This window comes from Anolis sagrei, chromosome 1 (assembly GCF_037176765.1).
Source record: "Anolis sagrei isolate rAnoSag1 chromosome 1, rAnoSag1.mat, whole genome shotgun sequence".
Lineage (NCBI taxonomy): Eukaryota > Metazoa > Chordata > Lepidosauria > Squamata > Dactyloidae > Anolis > Anolis sagrei.
In genome coordinates, this window is record NC_090021.1 from 622124 (window position 1) to 645741 (window position 23618).

General features: G+C 51.8%; 1 protein-coding gene across 1 annotated transcript; it reads left to right on the forward strand.

The window, feature by feature from the left end:
- The first annotated feature begins 2364 nt into the window (after positions 1 to 2364).
- PREB (prolactin regulatory element binding) lies at positions 2365 to 17345 on the forward strand. Its single transcript, XM_067469771.1, has 9 exons — positions 2365 to 2635; positions 7040 to 7265; positions 7382 to 7596; positions 7752 to 7832; positions 11022 to 11146; positions 11238 to 11411; positions 15617 to 15689; positions 16687 to 16837; positions 16958 to 17345. The coding sequence occupies exons 1-9, from the start codon at positions 2495 to 2497 to the stop codon at positions 17050 to 17052; spliced, it is 1281 nt and encodes a 426-aa protein (XP_067325872.1). The 5' UTR covers positions 2365 to 2494; the 3' UTR covers positions 17053 to 17345.
- Positions 17346 to 23618: the final 6273 nt, after the last annotated feature.

The window sequence follows — 23618 nt, forward strand, 5'->3', positions numbered from 1 at the left end:
GACTCCCCTGGATCCTTTGAGCTGCCCTCTTCCTCTGGACACGTTCCAGCTTGTCAACTCTCACATATTTATCCATGGCCCTCATCCTGTCTCCTTTCAGCCTTCTCTTCTTCAGGCTAAACATGCCCAGCTCCTTAAGCCGCTCCTCATAGGGCCTGTTCTCCAGACTCCCCTGGATCCTTTGAGCTGCCCTCTTCCTCTGGACACGTTCCAGCTTGTCAACTCTCACATATTTATCCATGGCCCTCATCCTGTCTCCTTTCAGCCTTCTCTTCTTCAGGCTAAACATGCCCAGCTCCTTAAGCCGCTCCTCATAGGGCCTGTTCTCCAGACTCCCCTGGATCCTTTGAGTCGCCCTCTTCTTCTGGATACATTCCAGCTTGTCAACTCTCACATATTTACACATGGCCCTCATCATGTCTCCTCTCCGTCTTCTCTTCTTCGGGCTGAACATGTCCAGCTCTTTAAGCCGCTCCTCACAGGGCTTGTTCTCCAGACCCTTGATCTGCTCCCTCCTCCCTATGACTTCTCCTCAATGGCCCTCATCATGTCTCCTCTCAGCCATCTCTTTTGCAGGCTAAACTTGCCCAGCTCTTTAAGCCGCTCCTCATAGGGCTTGTTCTCCAGACCCTTGATCCTTTGAGTCGCCCTCTTCCTCTGGACACAGTATTCCAGCTTAGAGTCCACATCTCCCTTGAATTGTGGTGCCCAGAATTGGACACAGTATTCAGTGGCCCTCATCCTGTCTCCTCTCAGCCTCCTCTTCTTCAGGCTCAACATGCCCAGCTCTTTAAGCCGCTCCTCACAGGGCTTGTTCTCCAGACCCTTGATCTGCTCCCTCCTCCCTATGACTTCTCCTCAATGGCCCTCATCATATCTCCTCTCAGCCTTCTCTTCTTCAGGCTAAACATGCCAAGCTCCTTAAGCCGCTCCTCATAGGGCTTGTTCTCCAGACCCTTGATCTGCTCCCTCCTCCCTGTGGCTTCCTCTCACATATTGATACATGGCCCTCATCATGTCTCCTCTCAGCCTTCTCTTCTTCAGGCTAAACATGCCCAGTTCCTTAAGCCGCTCCTCATAGGGCTTGTTCTCCAGACCCTTGATCTGCTCCCTCCTCCCTATGACTTCTCCTCAATGGCCCTCATCATGTCTCCTCTCAGCCATCTCTTTTGCAGGCTAAACTTGCCCAGCTCTTTAAGCCGCTCCTCATAGGGCTTGTTCTCCAGACCCTTGATCCTTTGAGTCGCCCTCTTCCTCTGGACACAGTATTCCAGCTTAGAGTCCACATCTCCCTTGAATTGTGGTGCCCAGAATTGGACACAGTATTCAGTGGCCCTCACCCTGTCTCCTCTCAGCCTCCTCTTCTTCAGGCTGAACATGCCCAGCTCTTTCAGCCGCTCCTCACAGGGCTTGTTCTCCAGACCCTTGATCTGCTCCCTCCTCCGTATGACTTCTCCTCAATGGCCCTCATCATGTCTCCTCTCAGCCTTCTCTTCTTCAGGCTAAACATGCCCATCTCTTTAAGCCGCTCCTCATAGGGCTTGTTCTCCAGACCCTTGATCATCTTAGTCGCCCTCCCTAGGACATATTCCCTTCTCATATTTATACATGGCTATCCTGCCTCCTCTCAGCCTTCTCTTCTTCAGGCTCAATAATATCCCCAGGCAGCAGGTCTCCTCTGATCCTTGAAGCTAAGCAGGGTCAGCCCTGGTCCATACTTGGATGGGAGACCGCCAAGCAATATCAGGTGCTATAATATAAGGCTATATTTCTGAGGATGGGACTTGGCAGTATACCTTGCCTGGAATTCATGGGTTGGCATAATAAAGCAATGTACACATACGGTGCAAATAATAATAATAACTGAAATACTAATAATTGATTATCATTGTGTTGTCGAAGGCTTTCATGGCCGGGATCACTGGGTTGCTGTGAGCTTTCTGGGCTGAACGGCCATATTCCAGAAGCATTCTCTCCTGACGTTTCTCCCACATCTATAACACGCATCCTCAGAGGTTGTGAGGTCTGTTGGAAACTAAATAAGTGAGGCTAAGCATGCCCAGCTCCTTAAGCCGCTCTTCATGGGGCTTGTTCTCCAGACTCCCCTGGATCCTTTGAGCCGCCCTCTTCCTTTGGAAACATCCCAGTCCCTTCCCGAATGGCAAATCCTGACATTGCCTGTGCTTTTCCCTAATGACCCTTTCCTTCACTCTCCAATTCGGCTTGCGCGGTCCCTTTAAGAGCCGCCCGGCTTTTTTTGCCCTTCTCAAAGATGGCGCTCCGGTGAGGGCTGTGTGGGAGCGGGCGGAAGTTCCGGGAGGAGCCAGTCACGTGACTGGAGCCGGGCTGTGTTGCGCTGACGTGGGCTTGGGGCAGTGCGCATGCGCGGGGAAAGGAGTAGCGGTGCGGCAAGAGCGGGGCTGAGGGAAGAGGGAGGCGGCATGAGGTGACCGGGCCGGCCTTGCTTCCTTCTTGGCTTCCTCCCTCCCTGGAGATGGCTCCCCGTCGCCGCCCTCCGGAGCTGTACCGGGCTCCGTTCCCGCTCTACGCGCTGCGGCTCCACCGAGGGGCCCCGCTGCTGGCGCTCCTGGCCGGGGGAGGCGGCGCCGCCAAGACCGGCATCGCCAACGCCCTGGTGAGGAGATGCCTGACAGGGATCCGGCCGGCTTGGGCCTACCTCGGCCTTCCCTCCCTCCCTCCGGGTGTTTTGGACTACAACTCCCACAATTCCTCACAGCCGGTAGGCTGTGAGGAATTGTGGGAGTTGTAGTCCAAAACACCCAGAGGGAGGGAAGGCCGAAGTAGGCCCAAGCCCTTCTTAAAGTGACAGCGCCTCCTTAAAGGGATAGGACCTCCTTAAGAGACAGGATCTTCTCAAAGGGACAGCAGATCCTTAAGGGGGCAGCAGCTCATTAAAGGGATAGGACATCTTTAAAGGGACAGCGCCTCCTTCAAAGAGGATGTTCTCAAAGGGACAGCACATCTTTAAAGGCACAGGACCTTCTTAAAAGGGCTGCACATCCTTAAAAGTGACAGAAGGACATTAAAGGGACAGGGTCCCCTTAAAGAGAGACAGCGCCTCCTTAAAGACTGGACGTTCCCAAAGGGAGAGCGCATCCTTAAGGGGGCAGGAGGCCATTAAAGGGGTAGGACCTCCTTAAGAGAAAAGTTCCTCCTTAAAAACAGTTCCTTCTCAAAGGGACAGCACATCCTTAAGGGGGCAGCAGCCCATTAAAGGGATAGGGCACCCTTAAAGGGACACCGCCTCCTTAAAAGAGGATGTTCTCAAAGGGACAGCACATCCTTAAAGGCACAGGACCCAACTGAAAGGATAAGGCCTTCTTAAGGGGACCTTGCCTCCTTCCAGACAGGACCTCCTTAAAGGGACCAAGCCCCCCATTAAAGGGACAAGCCGCCTTTAAAGACAGGGCATTTCTCAAAGGGATGGTGCATCCTTAAAGGCACAGGACCCAATGAAAGGGATAGGACATCCTTAAAGGGACAAGGCCCACTTCAGGATAGGCCCTTGTTAAAGTGATCGCGCCTCCTTAAAGGGATAGGACCTCCTTAAGAGAAAAGTTCCTCCTTAAAAACAGGACCTTCTCAAAGGGACAGCACATCCTTAAAGGCACAGGACCCAACTGAAAGGATAAGGCCTTCTTAAGGGGACCTAGCTTCCTTCCAGACAGGACCTCCTTAAAGGGACCAGGCCCCCCATTAAAGGGACAAGCCGCCTTTAAAGACAGGGCATTTCTCAAAGGGATGGTGCATCCTTAAAGGCACAGGACCCAATTAAAGGGATAGGACATCCTTAAAGGGACAAGGCCCACTTCAGGATAGGCCCTTGTTAAAGTGATCGCGCCTCCTTAAAGGGATAGGACCTCCTTAAGAGAAAAGTTCCTCCTTAAAAACAGGACCTTCTCAAAGGGACAGCACATCCTTAAAGGCACAGGACCCAACTGAAAGGATAAGGCCTTCTTAAGGGGACCTAGCTTCCTTCCAGACAGGACCTCCTTAAAGGGACCAGGCCCCCCATTAAAGGGACAAGCCGCCTTTAAAGACAGGGCATTTCTCAAAGGGATGGTGCATCCTTAAAGGCACAGGACCCAATTAAAGGGATAGGACATCCTTAAAGGGACAAGGCCCACTTCAGGATAGGCCCTTGTTAAAGTGATCGCGCCTCCTTAAAGGGATAGGACCTCCTTAAGAGAAAAGTTCCTCCTTAAAAACAGGACCTTCTCAAAGGGACAGCACATCCTTAAAGGCACAGGACCCAACTGAAAGGATAAGGCCTTCTTAAGGGGACCTAGCTTCCTTCCAGACAGGACCTCCTTAAAGGGACCAGGCCCCCCATTAAAGGGACAAGCCGCCTTTAAAGACAGGGCATTTCTCAAAGGGATGGTGCATCCTTAAAGGCACAGGACCCAATTAAAGGGATAGGGCCCACTTCAGGATAGGACCGTCTCAAAGGGACAGCGCATCCTTAAGGGGGCAGCAGCCTATTAAAGGGATAGGGCATCCTTAAAGGGGCAGTGACTCCTTAAAAGAGGATGTTCTAAAAGGGAGCCCATTAAAGGGATAGGGCACCCTTAAAGGGACAGCGCCTCCTTAAAAGAGGATGTTCTCAAAGGGACAGCACATCTTTAAAGGCAGAGGACCCAACTGAAAGGATAGGGCCTTCTTAAGGGGACAGCACTCCCCTTGAAGGCAGGACCTCCTTAAAGGGACCAGGCCCCCTTTAAAGACAGGGCATTTCTCAAAGGGACACCACATCCTTAAAGGCACAGGACCCAATGAAAGGGATATGACATCCTTAAAGGGACAGGGCCCACTTCAGGATAGGACTGACCTTGAAGGAGCTGGGGGTGGTGACGGTCGACAGGGAGCTCTGGTGTGTGCTGGTCCATGAGGTCACAAAGAGTCGGAGACGACTGAACGAATGAACAACAACAAAAGGACTGCACATCCTTAAAGGGATAGGACCTCCTTAAAGGAAAAGGGCCTCCTTAAAAACAGGACACTCAAAGAGAGAGCGCATCCTTAAGGGGGTAGGAGCCCATTAAAGGGATAGGACACCCTTAAAGGGACAGTGCCTCCTTAAAAGAGGATGTTCTCAAAGGGGCAGCGCATCCTTAAAGACACAGGACCCAACTGAAGGGATAGGGCCTTCTTAAGGGGACAGTGCCTCCTTCCAGACAGGACCTCCTTAGAGGGACCAGGCCCCCATTAAAGGGACAAGACCCCTTTAAAGACAGGACATTTCACAAAGGGACACCGCATCCTTAAAGGCACAGGACCCAATGAAAGGGATAGGGCACCCTTAAAGGAACAGCGCCTCCTTAAAAGATGGTGTTCTCAAAGGGAGAGTGCATCCTTAAAGACACAGGACCCAATTAAAGGGGTAGGGCCTCCTTAAAGGCAGGATCTTCTCAAAGGGAGAGCGCATCCTTAAGGGGGTAGGAGCCCATTAAAGGGATAGGACATCCTTAAAGGGACAGCGCCTCCTTAAAGACAGGACCTTCCCAAAGGGAGAGCGCATCCTTAAAGGCACAGGACCCAACTGAAAGGGTAGGGCCTTCTTAAGGGGACCTTTCCTCCTTCATGACAGGATCTACTTAAAGGCACCAGGCCCCCCATTAAAGGGACATGCCCCCTTTAAAGACAGGGAATTTCTCAAAGGGATACCACATCCTTAAAGGCACAGGACCCAATTAAAGGGATAGGACATCCTTAAAGGGACAGGACCCACTTCAGGATAGGACCGTCTCAAAGGGACAGTACATCCTTAAGGGCGCAGGAGCCCATTAAAGAGTTAGGACCTCCTTAAGAGAAAAGGGTCCCCTTAAAGACAGGGCCTTCTCAAAGGGGCAGCGCATCCTTAAAGGAACAGGAGCCAACTGAAGGGATAGGGCCTTCTTAAGGGGACAGCGCCTCCTTCAAGGCAGGACCTCCTTAAAGGGACCAGCCCCCCATTCAAGGGACAAGCCTCCTTTAAAGACTGGACATTTCTCAAAGGGACACCGCATCCTTAAAGGCACAGGAACCAATGAAAGGGATAGGGCATCCTTAAAGGGACAGGGCCCACTTCAGGATAGGACCTTCTTAAAAGGACTGCACATCCTTAAAGTGACAAAAGGCCATTAAAGGGACAGAGCTCCCTTAAAGAGACAGTGCCTCCTTAAAGACTGGATGTTCTCAATGGGAAAGCACATCCTTAAAGCGACAAGACTCAACCAAAGGGATAGGGCCTTCTTAAGGGCACAGTGTCTGCTTCAAGACAAAACCTTCTCAGAGGGACAGTGCCTCCTTAAAGGGACAGGGCCACGTTAAAGGGACAGGATCCCGTTAAAGGGACAGGGCCCCGTTAAAGACCGGACCTTCAGAAAGGGGCAGCACATCCTTAAAGGCACAGGATCCAATGAAAGGGATAGGACCTCCTTAAAGAGACAGCACCTCCTTAAAGATCAGACATTCTCAAAGGGACAGCTCATCCTTAAAGGGACAGGGGCCCCTTAAAGAGACAGTGCCTCCTTAAGGACTGGACGTTCTTAAAGGGACAGCACATTCTCAGAGGTACAGAACCGTACTGCAGGGATAGGGTCTTCTTAAGAGGACAGCGCCTCCTTCCAGGCGGGACCTCCTCAAAGGGACAGGGCCTGCTTAAAGGGACAGGCCCCCATTAAAGGCACGGGACTTTCTAAAGTGCAGGCGAAATGTCAGGAGAAGATGCTGCTAGAACATGGCCATACAGGCTGGAAACCACACAAGTATAGAGGCTTCTTCTCTCCCAGCAAAGTCAGCCTTATTCAGTGGTTCTCAACCTGTGGGTCCCCAGGTGTGTTGGCCTACAACTCCCAGAAATCCCATCCAGTTTACCAGATGTTAGGATTTCTGGGAGTCGAAGGCCAAAACATCTGGGGACCCACAGGGTGAGAACCACTGGCCTAATTGTTTGCTGCCATTGGGAAGGGGGGGGGGGTGATGGACAGCTGCCCTTCTTCTGCTGACCTCTTCCTTCTGTTGTCCTCTTCCTCCGCAGCACTTCCTGCAGTTGTCCTGGCAGGGAGGGGAGCTCTCGGCCTCCTTGCTCCATGCCCACGACACGGAGACGCGCGCCACCATGACCATGGACCTGGCCGGAGACGTCATCGCGGCCGGACAGGACGCCTCCTGCCACATCCTCAGCTTCCGCCTGCAGAAGCCCGGGCAGAGGGCAGGGAGAGAGGGCGGAGGCGGAGAGGGGGACGGCGGCCCCGGTCCAGCAGGTGGGGGGCCCTCGGGGGGATCAAGAGAAGGGGGGGGGCTCTCTGGGGAGGGGGCTGGAGCCCAGGGGAGGAGGTGTGCAGGGGGGCTGCTGTGAGCGCGTCCTGTGTGTCCTCAGGCGGAGGGGACAAGGGCCCCCGGAGGCGCAAGGCCAAGCCCCCTCCCAGCGGCCCGGACGGCACCCACAGCGAGACCCCGGGCGTGACGGTGGAGACCCTGCACTGCGTCCAGACCGACACCAGCCCGGACGCCCTGCAGAAGGCCGTCTGCTTCAGCAGTGACCACTCGCTCCTGGCCACCGGCGGCGTGGATGGGTTCCTGCGCGTCTGGGAGGTATGGGCTGGGTGGGTGGGGTGGGGGGCTAAGCTGAATGTGGGGCGCAAAGTGGGTGGCGGAGGGGTGTATGCTCGAGACTCGTGATTGCTGTAGGGCAATGGTAGTGTGGACGATGCCTAGCATCGCTTCCTTCTCCCCCCCGTTTCCCGCAGTTTCCCAGCATGAAGAAGGCCCTTGAGTTCCAGGCCCACGACGGGGAGATCGAGGACATCGCCCTCAGCCCCGATAACAAGGTAAGGGGCACCTGGGGAGATCGGCAGAGGGGTTGGCATCTCCTTCTATGTCCCACCTTGGAGCTTAAGATCCTCTGGGGAGGTCCTGCTCTCAGCCCCACTTTGTTTCAAACACGTTTGGCGGGGACGAGGGACAGGGCCTTCTCGGTCGTAGCCCCCCGCCTGTGGAATTCGCTTCCTGGGGAAATTAGATCATCGTCATCCCTCCTTACCTTCAGAAAGAAGGTAAAATCGTGGTTGTGGTACCAGGCCTTCGGGTAATCAGGTTAAATGACAATGGATAATATTTGAGTATGGCTTTGGATTTGGATAAGTGAAGCGGAGTTATCATTAGTATATGGCTAGATAATTAGCCACCAGACTGGCAATAGCTCAATGGAGCGTAAGTATACTGTTTAATTTTTATTGTAATGTTCATGTTTTTAATTGTTATATTTGATATTTGTATTTTATGAAGCAGCATTGAATTGCTGCCAATTGTAAGCCGCCCTGAGTGCCCCCCCCCCCCCAGGGGGTTGAGAAGGGCGGGGTAAAAATGTTCAAAATAAATACATAAATAAATAGGATTGGGTCAAAGCCAAGCTTGGGCAAACTTGGGCCGTCCGGGTGTTTTGGACTTCAACTCCCACAATTCCTAACAGCCAGTAGGCTGTTAGGAATTGTGGGAGTTGAAGTCCAAAACACCCAGACGGCCCAAGTTTGCCCACACCTGGTCTAAGCTTTCTCTCTCACTCCGTGACTTCAGACAAAAGGAAATATCTGCAAAGAAACCTCTCATTCAAACACACCCAGAGCTTCAATCTACTTATTTGCTTCTTACTGTGGACTATTTATTTATTTATTTATTACTGCGCTTGTATACCACTATTTCTCAGCCTAAATCGGCGACTCAGTGCGGTTTACAACACTACAAAAATCACAATATTCAGTTTAAAAGCATAAAAAACACATATACAATACAAATTATTGGGCCACCAATAACAATCCAATTGCATCTCGTAACTAAAATCACAATCCAATCTCATCGTCCATGATTACCAATCCTTTAATCATCTGAATTCATTGCACCGGGTTAACCGAATGCTTGTTCAAACATCCATGTCTTCAGTCTTTTTCGAAACACCATCAGCAAGGAGGCTGATCTTACCTCCATGGGAAGGGCGTTCCATAGCCGAGGGGCCACCACAGAAAAGGCCCTGTCTCTCGTCCCCGCCAGCCGCACCTGTGAAGCCGGCGGGATAGAGAGCAGGGCCTCCCCAGAAGATCTTAGGGTCCTGGTGGGCTGATAGGCCGAGATACGTTCGGATAGGTAAGTTGGGCCAGAACCGTTTAGGGCTTTAAAGGCCAACGCCAGCACTTTGAATTGAGCCCGGTAGCAGATCAGCAGCCAGTGGAGCTGGTGCAGCAGAGGAGTTGTATGCTCCCTGCGCCCCGCTCCTGTTAGTATCATGGCTGCCGACCGTTGGACTAATGGGAGCTTCCGAGCTGTCTTCAAAGGCAACCCCACGTAGAGAGCGTTGCAGTAGTCAAGACGGGATGTAACCAGAGCGTGGACTACCGTGGCCAAGTCAGACTTCCCAAGGTACGGGCGCAGTTGGCGCACGAGTCTTAACTGTGCGAATGCTCCCCTGGTCACCGCCGAAACCTGGGGCTCCAGGCTCAGCGATGAGTCCAGGATCACACCCAAACTGCGAACCTGTGTCTTCAGGGGGAGTGCGACCCCGTCTAACACAGGCTGTAACCCTAGGCCCTACAGACTTGAGCAGTCTAGGGTTGAATTCCAACAAAAGGTGTCGCGCAAGGAACAGGAAGACATCAAGGAGGAGACCCTGCTGCACCTTTGGCAGGCAGCTGGCTCTGTACAACATGGGCCATCTCCATGGGGTGCAAAGACATCGAGGCACAAGCACAGCAGTGAGCACGGTGGCGCTGCATCCTCCACTGGAGGAAGGCCCTCTGGCAGAGGGTGTCGTTGGTGGACCTCTCAGTGAGAGAGAGTTATGGGGCCGTGGTGGTGCAATGGGTTAATCCCATGTGCTGCTGAACTGCTGACCTGAAGGTTGGCAGTTCATACCCGCAGGTCAGGGCAAGCTCCCGCTGTTAGCCCTAGCTCCTGCCAACCTAGCAGTTCAAAAACATGCAAGTATGAATAGATCAATAGGTCCCGACTCAGCGGGAAGGCAAACAGGAACTGCAAGCAATCATGCTGGCCACATGAGCAGGAGGTATCTATGGGTAACGCCAGCTCTTTGGCTTAGAAATGGAGATGAGCACCTCACCCTGAGTGGGAGATGAGCACCGCCTTCAGAAGCCGGAGATGAAGGGGAAGCCTTTGCCTTTATCTGTGAATTTCTGTCTCATTGTATCAAGGCATTGAATGTTTGCCCGTGTTTGTGTTTGTGTGTGCGTATATATGTGTATGTGTGTGTACATACTGTAATCCGTTTTGAGTTCCCTCGAGGATATTGGATGAAATATAAATAAATTATTATTATTATTATTATTATTATTATTATTACAGGGTTGTTGTAGGTTTTTTCGGGCTGTATGGCCATGTTCTAGAGGCATTCCCTCCTGACATTTCGCCTGCATCTATGGCGCAAGCATCCTCAGAGGTAGTGAGGTCCTCACAACCTCTGAGGATGCTTGCCATAGATGTAGGCGAAACGTCAGGAGAGAATGCCTCTAGAACATGGCCATACAGCCCGAAAAAACCTACAACAACCCAGTGATTCCAGCCATGAAAGCCTTTGACAATGCATTATTATTACAGTTCGAAAACATGCAAATCTGAGTGGTTCAATAGGTACCACCTCAGCAGGAAAAGGCAAAAGATGCTCCATGCAGTCATGACCAGGAGGTGTCTACGGACAAAACAGGCTCCTTGGCTTGGAAATACAGATTAACGCCTCCCCCAGAGCGGGAGATGAGTGCCAGATATGAAAGGAGAAGCCTTTGCCTTTGTGTTTGTCTGTTTTTGTTTTTGTGTGAGTATGTATGTATGTGTGTGTGTGGAGATATATATATCTGTGTGTGTGTGTGTGTGTGTGTGTATATATATATATCTCTGCTGTAATCTGCTTTGAGTCCCCTCGGGGATATAGGATGAAATGTAAATAAAGTGCCATTGTTGTTGTTGTTGTTGTTATTGTTGTTGTTCCTTTGTGCTGCCCTTTGACCCCTCTGCAGGTGGTGACGGTGGGGCGGGACTTCCGGTGCTGCGTGTGGCAGCGGGACCAGATGGTGACGGGGCTGCTCTGGAACGAGAACCTGCCGGGCATCCCGGACAAAGCCTACCGCTACCAGGCTTGCAGGTAGTTGGTGGGGCTGGGGGTGGTCCCGGGGTGGGCGGGGAGCGGGGTGGGGTGTGTCATGCCCCGCTGACCCCTTGTTCCCCGGACGCAGGTTTGGGGCGGTGGAGGACCAAGGACAGGCCCTGCGGCTGTACACGGTGCAGATCCCCCACAAGCGGGAGCGCCGCCCGCCCCCCTGCTACCTCACCAAGTGGGACGGGCACAGCTTCCTGCCCCTGCTCACCCGCCCCTGCGGCAACGAGGTCGTCTCCTGCCTCTCCGTCAGGTAAGGCCCGCCTCCCAAGAGGCTCCTCTCGTTCCGAAATAGTCTTCCTGTTCCCTCCACACATCACCCACACCACATACTACTTCTATATCAGGCCTGGGCAAGCGTGGACCCTCCTGTTGCAATCCAGAGCAGGGAACGAGGCCCTAAGATAACCATCCACCACACTTGACTGAAAAACAATCCTTTTTTATTGAAGAAAAATGGTTACAAAATAAAGGAAAAATGCAAGTCAAAAGCCACAGCAAAATCAGCAAACATGAATTTCAATGGACAAAGCAAAACCCAAAGCCACACTGTAAAATACTGGAACCTGTTAGCAATCCACTAACCGTACTTGATATCCTAGAAATCTTTCAAGACCATGGCCAGGGAAACTGGGAGAACTGCCAAGGTCTTCATCAATTCGGAAACGATGCCTGAACTGAGAAAGTCAGCCCGGCAGAAGGCACTTAAAGCCGAAGAATTGGTTCCGTGAACCGCCCCTCTGCTTTGAAGCCGTTGTTTGTATTTCTTTTAATCGGGAAGACCTTCGCAAGCTGAGTGATTTACTCCTGTCTTGCCAAATCTGGCCCCTTCTGTTCTCATTAAAGTTACCAGGTGCAGAAGGGAGGGAAAGTTCCAGGTCTCCCTCTGAAACATTCTCATGAACACTGGTACTCTCATTTTCCAAATCTACAGAAGTTCCTTCCTCACTAATTTCAGGAGCATTGGCATCAAGAGGTACATTTCCACTAGCATCAGTAAATATACTTTCATTAGCATCAGGAGGAACAAACAGAATCAGGTTCAAGTTCAAACTCAGGCTGAACCCCAACACCTCCCTCCCAAGTGTTTTGGATTCCAACTCCCACAATTCCTAACAGCAATTTTATTCCACCCTTCCCACCCCAAAGGGGACTCAGGGCGGATCACAGAACATACACCCAGCAAACATTCAATGCCATTAGACAAACAGGTAGAGGTATTTTTTTTACCAACTTCGGCGTCCTGGTGGTTGTGCTCAATTCCGGCCACAGGGGGTGCTGTTGCTCCATCTCTATGATGAAGAGCCTTGACCACAGACTTCCTCCTCCTCTCTTTGATCGCAGGCATTTCCTGCCGCTTCCTTTATGGTGCCATAAGATCCCTTCCCGCTTAAGCGGTGCCTAATCTCTGTACTCACGGCTGTTTTAGAACCACTTTTTCCATCAGCCCCCTTTGGTTGGGATTCAATGTTTACTTTTAAGCTCTTTTTTGAGTTTATATTTGAATTATTGTACGTTTACTTTTAAGCTTTTGTATTGTATTTCTATTTGAATTTGAATTGTTGTTGTATTTATATTTGAATTATTATCACATGTTTATTATTGTATGTTTCAATTGATATGTTAATTGTTTAAATTCATATGTTATGATTTAGTTGATAGCTGTATGTTATTGTTTTCTGTTAGGTTTTTATGTATTGGAGGCATTGAATTTTATATGTTGGAAACTACTTTGAGTCATCCCCCCCCCCCCCCCGGGTGGGAAAAGTGGTATACAAATGAATTGAGTAAATATGTATGCATTTATTTATTTATTTACTATATTTATATACTGCCCCTCTCAGCCGACTTGGAGCAGTTGGATAGTATTATTAAAGTGTTGAGCTGCTGAACCTGCTGACCAGAAGGTTGGCAGTTCGGATCTGCAGGACGGGGTGAGCTCCTGCTGTTAACCCAGCTCTTGCCAACCTAGCAGTTCAACGGGGTTTCTCAAGTCGCTCCTGACACGACCAAAAAAAAAGTTCAACGGGGTGAGCTCCTGCTGTTAGCCCAGCTCTTGCCAACCTAGCATGTTTGAAAACATGCAAAATGTGAGTAGATCAATAGGTGTCACCTCAGCGGGAAGGCAAACAGGCACTCCATACAGTCATGCTTGCCACACGACCAGGTGTCGTCTATGGACAACGCAGGCTCTTTGGCTTGGAAATGGAGAGGAGGAAATGCAGATTAGTGTTTCCTCCAGAGCCAGAAATGAGACAAGGGGAAGCCTTTGCCTTTCCTTGTATCAAGGCACAGAATGTTTGCCTGTGTGTGCTTATAGACTGTAATCCGCTCTGAGTCCGCTTGGGGAGAAGGACGGGCTATAATGTTGCTACTAGGGGTTTACAACAGGCTTTTTCTAAGTAACAGGGAGGATTAGAACCTTTCCTCTTACAGCTGCCACAAGTTAATTGGGTATGTTATCAGTTCCTGCATATAACAAGGCACTAAATTTGCCAGCTTAGAGCTTTGCATTTTGGCTTAGCTTGATGGCTCGTTTTGAGCTGAAGAAGCCTTTGCCTGTTGCTGGGAGAGGTTATGCAGCATCCTGAAGCTGAATCCGTTTGGAGTGCCAAGGAAACTGCTTGTTTACGCTCCCCAGAGAAATTAGGCAAGCCCCCACCCTGGCAGTCTTCAGGAAGAGCCTGGAAACTTGGCTGTTCCCGTGTGCCTTCAATGAATGAATGAACAGTAATCCCTGACCTGACCAAACCCTGCATAAAATACCTTCAGAAGCACTTTATTTTACCTGTTAGTGCAATTAAACTCTACTTCATCCCTTGGAATCTCCTGTCCAGATACATTACATTGCTCTCTCACCCAGTGTTTTTGAACTTATGATTTCTGCAACAGGTTCTGCCCACTGTGATCAACCTTCTGTGTTCAAATATTGTGATTTTATATTGTTCTCATGCATTTATTTATACTGCTTTTTGTATTTTATCTAATTTTCTTTTCTTTTCTTATATCTTATTGTTGTATTTTTATGTTGTATATTTGCATTGGCGTATTGCTGGGCTTGGCCTTATGCAAGCCGCCCCGAGTCCCCTTAGAGAGATGGTGCGGGGTATAAATAAAGTATTATTATTATTATTATTTGGAACACAACAAGATGAGTCCACAGCAGACACTCTTCTGGCTGTTGTATTGGATCACACGTCAGATACTTCCCAAGTGTCTAGGACTGTGTGATGTATCAGCAAATAATGTGTGCAGATCCCAGTAAGGTGGCCTTTTGCAGCTGGCAGATGGTAATTTTGTTAGCGCCAGTTGTGCTTAAGTGCAGGCCGAGGTCTTGAGGCACTGCACCCAGTGTGCTGATCACCACTGAATCATAGAATCATAGAATCAAAGAGTTGGAAGAGACCTCCTGGGCCATCATGCAGTCCCACCCCATTCTGCCAAGAGGCAGGAATATTGCATTCAAAGCACCCCTGACAGATGGCCATCCAGCCTCTGCTTCAAAGCTTCCAAAGAAGGAGCCTCCACCACACTCCCTCCGGGGCAGAGAGTTCCACTGCTGAACGGCTCTCACAGTCAGGAAGTTCTTCCTCATGTTCAGATGGAATCTCCTCTCTGGGACCCCCTTGATTGGCTTCTGCCAGAGTTTTTGCAGTTCAATCTTTAAATCCTTTTCCAGTTGTTTCTCTGCAATCCTGCTGTCACCTGGGATTGCAACGCTGACGATCCAAATCTTGTTTTTCAACACGATTGTGAGGTCAGGAGTGTTGTGCTCCAGAACTCTGTCTGTCTGAATCTGGAAATCCCAGAGGAGTTTGGCATGTTCATTCTCTTTCTGGCTTGTGATCCCACCAGTTCTTTGTCACAGGCAGATGGTGTTTGCGGCACACATTCCAATGAATCATCTGAGCAAGGGTGTTGTGCCTCTGCTTGTAGTCTGTCTGTCTGCGCGATCTTCTTGCAGCAGCTGAAGATGGGATCTCTTGTTTCATCTGCTTCCTTGCAGAGTCTACACTTGGGATCTGTTGTCGACTTTCCAATTCTGACTCTGATGGCATTGGTTCTAATGGTTTGTTCTTGGGCTGCCCTCCTTGTCACCTTTTTCAGAGTTCCAAGTATTATTATTATTATTAGGACATTCCATTGATAACTAAGTAGAGAGACTGTATTATTTTGCTATGTGTTTGCATATCAACGTGTAAAGAAAAAGACTCACTGGAGATATTGTTTGTTGTATATTGGCGAGAACAATTCTTCTGTTTCGCTTTGTGTTTTTGATCTACAGTGAATAGAACTATATTTTTGTGTTTACCTAAAAGCAACACACTTTTGAGTATGTATTTTTGAGTTTTTATCACTGAGAGTAGAAGGGGCTGAGACATTCTGCGGGCCACTAATGCTTACTCTGACATAGAAATAAAGTGTTATTATAATATTATTATTATTTTCCCTTGGCAGCGACACAGGCACATTCCTGGGGCTGGGCACCGTCACGGGTTCGGTGGCCATCTTTGTCGCCTTCTCCTTGCAGGTAGGAGTTTTCCCCTCACCTCTATTCAGGGCGTATTGGGCCAGGTGGGGTTGGGGTGGAAAGAGTTGCCACTCCCATGTGGTTTCCATTTTATGTTGACCCTCCCTCCAGGTGTTTTGGACTGCAACTCCCACCATTCCTCACAGCCTCAGGCCCTTTCCTTTCCCCCCTCAGCCGCTTAAGCGGCTGAGGGGGGAAAGGAAGGGGCCTGAGGCTGTGAGGAATGGTGGGAGTTGCAGTCCAAAACACCTGGAGGGTTGAAATTTGCGCATTCAGCCCTTGACTGAATTGTGGCGCAGCTGGCTGAGTGTCAGCTGCATTAAGATCACTCTGACCAAAAGGTCATGAGTTCGAAGCCAGCCCGGGTTGGAGTGGGTATCCAACCAATTGTGTGTAGCCTGTTGTCGACCTTTGCAACCCGAAAGACAGTTGCATCTGTCAAGTAGGATAACAAGGTACCAACTTAAAGTGTGGGGAGGCTACATTAACTGATTTATGAGGCCATAAAGAAGACTCCAGCAAAAGCATTCCAGTGGGGAAGCATGCGGGGAATGCGGAAGTGCTTCATCAGCGGGGAAGCATGCGGGGAATGCGGAAAGGCTTCATCAGCGGGGAAGCACGCGGGGAATGCGGAAGTGCTTTATCAGCAGGGAAGCATTCGGGGAATGTGGAAGTGCTCCATCAGCAGGGAAGCATGCGGGGAATGCGGAAGTGCTTCATCAGCGGGGAAGCATGTGGGGAATGCGGAAGTACTTCATCAGCGGGGAAGCATGCGGGGAATGCGGAAGTGCTCCATCAGCGGGGAAGCATTCGGGGAATGCGGAAGTGCTTCATCAGCGGGGAAGCACGCGGGGAATGCGGAAGTGCTTGATCAGCAGGGAAGCACGCGGGGAATGCGGAAGTGCTTCATCAGCGGGGAAGCACGTGGGGAAGGGCGGAAGAGAAAAGCTGTAAATAAATAATAGTAAATAAATTGACATGCCTCTCCTCCCGACAGAGACTGTATTATGTCCGGGAGGCGCATGGGATCGTGGTGACCGCCGTGGCCTTCCTGCCCGAGACCCCGGAGTTGCAGAAGGAGAACGAGGCCGCCCTGCTGAGCGTTGCTGTGGACAGCCGCTGCCACGTGCACCGCATCCCTTGCCGACGTAGGTCCCGCGGGGGGAGACCGGGGCGCCCCTTTGGAGCAGGACTTGCGCCTGACCCACCTCCCTCTCTCCTTCCCTCTCTCTCTCTCTCTCTCTCTCTCTCTCTCTCTGTCCTTCCAGGGAGCTTCCCCGTCTGGCTGCTGCTGCTCCTCTGCGCCGGCCTGATTGTGGCCGCGGTGGTCCTCCTGCAGCTGGCCTTCCCAGGGTTCCTGTGACGACAACTCTTCCTCCTCCTCCTCCTCCTTTGTATGAGCCATGGACCTTGGTACGGACCCATATGAGGCCAAAGAGGCCGACCAAGACTGGCCTGAGCAGCGGACAGTGGGCCGAGGGTCCAGTCCTGCTCTTCTGAAGGCAGAGGGACAGCCTTTCCGCCCATTCTGTGTTGACTGGCCGTAGGGATGATTCCAGACTCGGCTGTACTTGGCAGGCAACAAGGAGGCCTGTTCCGGACCATGAAGACGGTGGTGGGCTCGGAGCCCACGATTAAACAGGATGATGGAGCAAAGCCTCCTCCTTCTGGTCTGCCTTCGGGTCCCTCTTAGGCCTTCACGCTCCACCTGGGGGAAGGTGAGCCCGGTTTCCTGGATGAGGGGAGGGTGGAGTGTCCACCTACGCTTTCACATTCAACCTGGGTGAAGATGAGCCCAGTTCCCCGGACAAGGCAAGGGTGGAGTGTCCACCTAGGCTTCCATACTTAACATGGGTGAAGACAAGCCTGGTTCTCCAGATAAGGCTAGGGTGAAGTGTCCACGTATGCCTTACACTCAACCCGGGTGAAGACAAGCCCGGTTCCCCGGACGAGGCGAGGGAAGTGTCCACTTAGGCCTTCACACTTAACCTGGGTGATGAGCCTGGGTCTCCAGATAAGGTGAGGGTGAAGTGTCCACTTAGCCTTCACACTCAATCTGGGTGAAGGTGAGCCTGGTTCCCTGGACGAGGGGCGGGTGGAGTGTCCACCTAGGCTTTCACACTCAACCTGGGTGAAGATGAGCCCAGTTCCCCGGACAAGGCGAGGGTGGAGTGCCCACTTATGCCTTCACACTCAACCTGGGTGAAGACAAGTCCGGTTCCCTGGACAGGGGGAGGGTGGAGTGTCCACCTAGGCTTAGACACTCAACCTGGGTGAAGACAAGCCCGGTTCCCCAGACAAGGCAAGGGTGGAGTGTCCACCTAGGCTTTCACATTCAACCTGGGTGAAGACAAGCCCGGTTCCCTGGACGAGGGGAGGGTAGAGTGTCCACCTAGGCTTTCACACTCAACCTGGGTGAAGATGAGCCTGGTTCTTCGGACAAGGCGAGGCTCGAGTGTCCACTTAGGCCTTCACGCTCAACCTGGGTGAAGACGAGCCTGGTTCCCCAGACAAGGCAAGGGTGGAGTGTCCACTTACACCTTCACACTCGACCTGGGTTAGGACAAGCCCACTTCCCTGGACAGGGCAAGGGTGGAGTGTCCACTTAGGCCTTCAGGCTCAACCTGGGTGAAGACAAGCCCGGTTCCCCAGACAAGGTGAGGGTGAAGTGCCCACAGCATCCTGGTCATAGAATCCTAGAGTTGGAAGAGACTGTGTGGGCTATCTAGTCCAGCCCCCTTCTTCTAAGCAGGGAGAGCACAATCAAAGCACCCCTGAGAGATGGCCATCCAGCCACTGCTTAAAAGCCTCCAAAGAGAGACTCCGAGGCGGAGAGTTCCGCTGCTGAACAGCTCTTCTTTACTGTCACGAAGTTCTTCCTCATGTTCAGGTGGGATCTCCTTCCCTGGCATTTGAGCCTCTCGCCCTTGACCTCCCCAGGGCTGCCTACAACATCAAGGAGCGGATGAGGGGCGCAAGCCCACCCCCCTCCACCCACCCCCACTCCACTCCATTGAAGAGGCTCATGTGGGGCAAGGAGGGCCGGCAGACCCCTGGCTGAATGACTGTGTGCCTGAGACCCCCACCCAAAGGCTTGCCCCCTTCCTGTTGTCCTGTAGCGCCTCAGCCATTTGGGGGGAAAGTGGGGGACAAAGCCTGCTTCATGCCTGGGAGCCCCCCCTGAAGAAGAGAAGAGCCATGCCTGCCCCCCCACCCGCCTTCCAGGGGTCTCCCAGTTTGAGGGGGTGCCACGGTTCCTGGCAAGGAAGATGCAGCCGTTTGGGCAAAACAGGATCCGCTGGGTGCCTTGCAGGATGATGGTCATCGAATCCTAGAGTTGGGAGAGACCTCCTGGGCCATCCTCCAGTCCAACCCCTTTCTGCCAAGAAGCAGGAATGTTGCATTCAAAGCACCCCTGACAGATGGCCATCCAGCCTCTGCTTCAAAGCTTCCAAAGAAGAAGCCTCCACCACACTCCCTCCGGGGCAGAGAGTTCCACTGCTGAACGGCTCTCACAGTCAGGAAGTTCTTCCTCATACAAAGCTGGAAGCAGGAAGGAAGCCAGTGCTTGGCTTCAAAGTGCACATGGGCCAACTTCGGCCATCCCTCCGGGTGTTTTGGACCTCAACTCCCACAATTCCAAACAACCAGTAAACTCATAGAATCAAAGAGTTGGAAGAGACCCCATGGGCCATCATCCAGTCCACCCCCATTCTGCCAAGAAGCAGGAATATTACATTCAAAGCACCCCCCACAGATGGCCATCCAGCCTCTGCTTCAAAGCCTCCAAAGAAGGAGTCTCTCTGGGGCAGAGAGTTCCACTGCTGAACGGCTCTCACAGTCAGGAAGTTCTTTCTCATGTTCAGACGGAATCTCCTCTCTTGTAGTTTGAAGCCATGGCTCCACTGCGTCCTAGTCTCCAAGGAAGCAGAAAACAAGCTTGCTCCCTCCTCCTCCCTGTGGCTTCCTCTCACATATTTATACATGGCACTCATCATGTCTTCTCCCAACCTTCTCTTCTTCAGTCGGGGTAGCGATGCCGCTTGCCCTCATTCCTTTGCCTGAAAGCTCAACGCTTTCCCTGGAACGGGGAGCCAGGAATCCTCCTGAGAAGCAGCCAAGGGAGCTGGGGGTGTTTGGCCCCAGAGAAGCTGGGTTTCCACCTTTAGAAGGAGGTCCCTTGGAAGAGGATGCGGCTGCAAAAAAAGCCAATGGGATTTTGGCCTGCATCAAGAGGAGCCTAGTGTCTAGGTCCAGGGAAGTCATGCTCCCCATGCTCTATTCTGCTTTGGTTAGACCACATCTGGAATATTGTGTCCAATTCTGGGCACCACAATTCAAGAGAGATATTGACTCTAAGCTGGAATGTGTCCAGAGGAGGGCGACTAAAATGATCCAGGGTCTGGAGAACAAGCCCTATGAGGAGCGGCTTAGGGAACTCGGCATGTTTAGCCTGAAGAAGAGAAGGCTGAGAGGAGACATGATGAGAGCCATGTATAAATATGTGAGAGGAAGCCACAGGGAGGAGGAGGGAGCAAGCTTGTGTTCTGTTTCCTTGGAGACTAGGACGCAATGGAACAATGGCTTCAAACTACAAGAGAGAAGATTCCATCTGAACACGAGGAAGAACTTCCTGACTGTGAGAGCCGTTCAGCAGTGGAACTCTCTGCCCCGGAGGGAGTGTGGTGGAGGCTCCTTCTTTGGAAGTTTTGAAACAGAGGCTGGATGGCCATCTGTCTGGGGTGATTTGAATGCAATATTCCTGCTTCTTGGCAGAATGGGGTTGGTCTGGATGACGGCCCAGGAGGTCTCTTCCCACTCTTTGATTCTATGATTCTATGAGAGCCGTTCAGCAGTGGAACTCTCTGCCCCGGAGGGAGTGTGGTGGAGGCTCCTTCTTTGGAAGCTTTTAAGCAGAGGCTGGATGGCCATCTGCCAGGGGTGCTTGGAATGCAATTTTCCTGCTTCTTGACAGAATGGGGTTGGACTGGATGATGGCCCAGGAGGTCTCTTCCAACTCTAAGATTTGAGATTTCAAAAAGGAGGAGGTGAAAGAGGCCAGGCTTGCCTCCTGCCATGGGTTCAAACTAGAGCAAAAGGGAATCCACCTACAACTTAGGAAGAGCCTCCTGATATTAAGAAGAGCTGTTTGGCAGCAGAATCTCCTCAAAGCTTTGAAGCAGAGGCTGGGTGGCCATCTGTTGGGAGGGCTTGCATGGTGCCTTTGTGCCTGGCAGAAAGAAGGGGGTTGGACTGGATGACCCTGAGGGGCCTCTCCTAACTGTTAGTATTATTGTCATCATCAGAAGCTGGATGGTCATCTGTCGGGATAGCTTTCCTACCTGGCAGAAAGGGGTTGGACTGATGGCCTGGGGGGGGGGGTCTCTTCCAACTCATTATTATTACCATTACTATTATTTGCAGAGGCTGGATTGCTATCTGTTGGGAAGGTTTGTACGGTGTCTTCTGGTTTGACAGAAGGGAGTTAGACTGGATGACCCGGGGGGGGGGGGTCTCTCCCAAATATTATTGTTGTCCTCATCAGAGGCTGAATGGCCATCTGTAGGGACAGCTTTGATTGTATTTTTTTACCTGGCAGAAGGGAGTTGGACTGGATGACTCTTGAGGGTCTCTCTGAATTATTGTTGCCATCAGAGGCTGGATGGCCATCTACAGGGAGGACTTTAATTGTGTTTTCCCACCTGGAAGAAGGGGGTTGGACTGGATGGCCCCGGCGGGGGGGGGGGGGGTGTCCTTTCCAACTCATTATGTTACATGATTATTATTTGTAGAGGCTGGATTGCCATCTGTTGGGAGGGCTTGTATGGTGTTTTCCTGCTTGGCAGAAAGAAGGTGGTTGGACTGGATGGCCTTTGGGGGTCCCTTCCTAGTCTAATGAGTTCTAGATGGCCTGGAAGTCTCCTCTAGAGGTATGTAAGCAGAGGCTGGATGGCCATCTGCTAGGAGGACTTGTATGTCTTTCTGCCTGGCAGAAAGGGGGGCTGGACTGGATGGCCTTTGGGGGTCCCTTCCAAATCTAACGAGATCTAAATGACCTGGGACTCTCCTTCTCTAGAGGTATGTAAGGAGAGGCTGGATGGCCATCTGCTTGGAGGACTTGTATGGTGTCTTTCTGCCTGGCAGAAAGAGGGTGGTTGGACTGGATGACCTTTGTGGGTCCCTTCCAAGTCTAATGAGATCTAGATGGCCTGGGACTCTCCTTCTCTAGAGGTGTGTAAGCAGAGGCTGAATGGTCGTCTGTTGGGAGGGCTTCTATGGTGTCTTCCTGCCTGGGAGAAATGGGGAGGGTTGGACTGGATGGCCTTTGGGGGTCCCTTCCAAGTCTAATGAGATCTAGATGGCCTGGGACTCTCCTTCTCTAGAGGTGTGTAAGCAGAGGCTGAATGGTCTTCTGTTGGGAGGGCTTCTATGGTGTCTTCCTGCCTGGGAGAGACAGGGGGAGGGTTGGACTGGATGGCCTTTGGGGGTCCTTTGGGGGTCCCTTCCAAGCCTAACGAGATCTAAATGGCCTGGGAGTCTCCTTCTCTACAGGTTTGTACGCAGAGGCTGGATGGCCATCTGTTGGGAGGGCTTGTATGGTGTCTTCCTGCCTGGGAGACACAGGGGGAGGGTTGGACTGGATGGCCTTTGGGGGTCCCTTCCTAATCTAACGAGATCTAAATGGCCTGGGAGTCTCCTTCTCTACAGGTTTGTAAGTCGAGGCTGGATGGGCTTGTATGGTGTCTTTCTGCCCGGCAGAAAGAGGGGGAGTTGGGCTGGATGGCCTTTGGGGGTCCTTTGGGGGTCCCTTCCAAGCCTAACGAGATCTAAATGGCCTGGGAGTCTCCTTCTCTACAGGTTTGTACGCAGAGGCTGGATGGCCATCTGTTGGGAGGGCTTGTATGGTGTCTTCCTGCCTGGGAGACACAGGGGGAGGGTTGGACTGGATGGCCTTTGGGGGTCCCTTCCAAATGTAACGAGATCTAAATGGCCTGGGAGTCTCCTTCTCTACAGGTTTGTAAGTAGAGGCTGGATGGGCTTGTATGGTGTCTTTCTGCCCGGCAGAAAGAGGGGGAGTTGGGCTGGATGGCCTTTGGACAGGGGCGGCTGAAGCAATAGGCAAGATACGCATTTGCGTATAGCGCAAATTCCCAAGGGGAGCTCTTGAGGCACCCCCGCACGCACACAGCAGGTTTTATTTTTCAGTGATTTTTTTTGGGAGGGGGGCAAAATACCGTTTGCTTACACTTGAAAATTTCCTAGGGCCGGCACTGCCTTTGGGGGGGTCCCTTCCAAGCCTAACGAGATCTAGATGGCCTGGGAGTCTCCTTCTCTAGAGGTTTGTAAGCAGCGGCTGGATGACCATCTGTTGGGAGGGCTTGTATGGTGTCTTCCTGCTTGGACTGGATGGCCTTTGGGGGTCCCTTCCAAGCCTAACGAGATCTAGATGGCCTGGGAGTCTCCTTCTCTAGAGGTTTGTAAGCAGCGGCTGGATGACCATCTGTTGGGAGGGCTTGTATGGTGTCTTCCTGCTTGGACTGGATGGCCTTTGGGGGTCCCTTCCAAGCCTAACGAGATCTAGATGGCCTGGGAGTCTCCTTCTCTAGAGGTTTGTAAGCAGCGGCTGGATGACCATCTGTTGGGAGGGCTTGTATGGTGTCTTCCTGCTTGGACTGGATGGCCTTTGGGGGTCCCTTCCAAGCCTAACGAGATCTAGATGGCCTGGGAGTCTCCTTCTCTAGAGGTTTGTAAGCAGCGGCTGGATGACCATCTGTTGGGAGGGCTTGTATGGTGTCTTCCTGCTTGGACTGGATGGCCTTTGGGGGTCCCTTCCAAGCCTAACGAGATCTAGATGGCCTGGGAGTCTCCTTCTCTAGAGGTTTGTAAGCAGCGGCTGGATGACCATCTGTTGGGAGGGCTTGTATGGTG

Coding starts and splice junctions, on each gene's coding strand:
- PREB (XM_067469771.1), top strand. CDS start 2,495: ATGGCTCCCCGTCGCCGCCCTCCGGAGCTGTACCGGGCTCCGTTCCCG. Junction 7,597..7,751: donor GGTTCCTGCGCGTCTGGGAG/GTATGGGCTGGG, acceptor CGTTTCCCGCAG/TTTCCCAGCATGAAGAAGGC. Junction 15,690..16,686: donor TTGTCGCCTTCTCCTTGCAG/GTAGGAGTTTTC, acceptor TCCTCCCGACAG/AGACTGTATTATGTCCGGGA.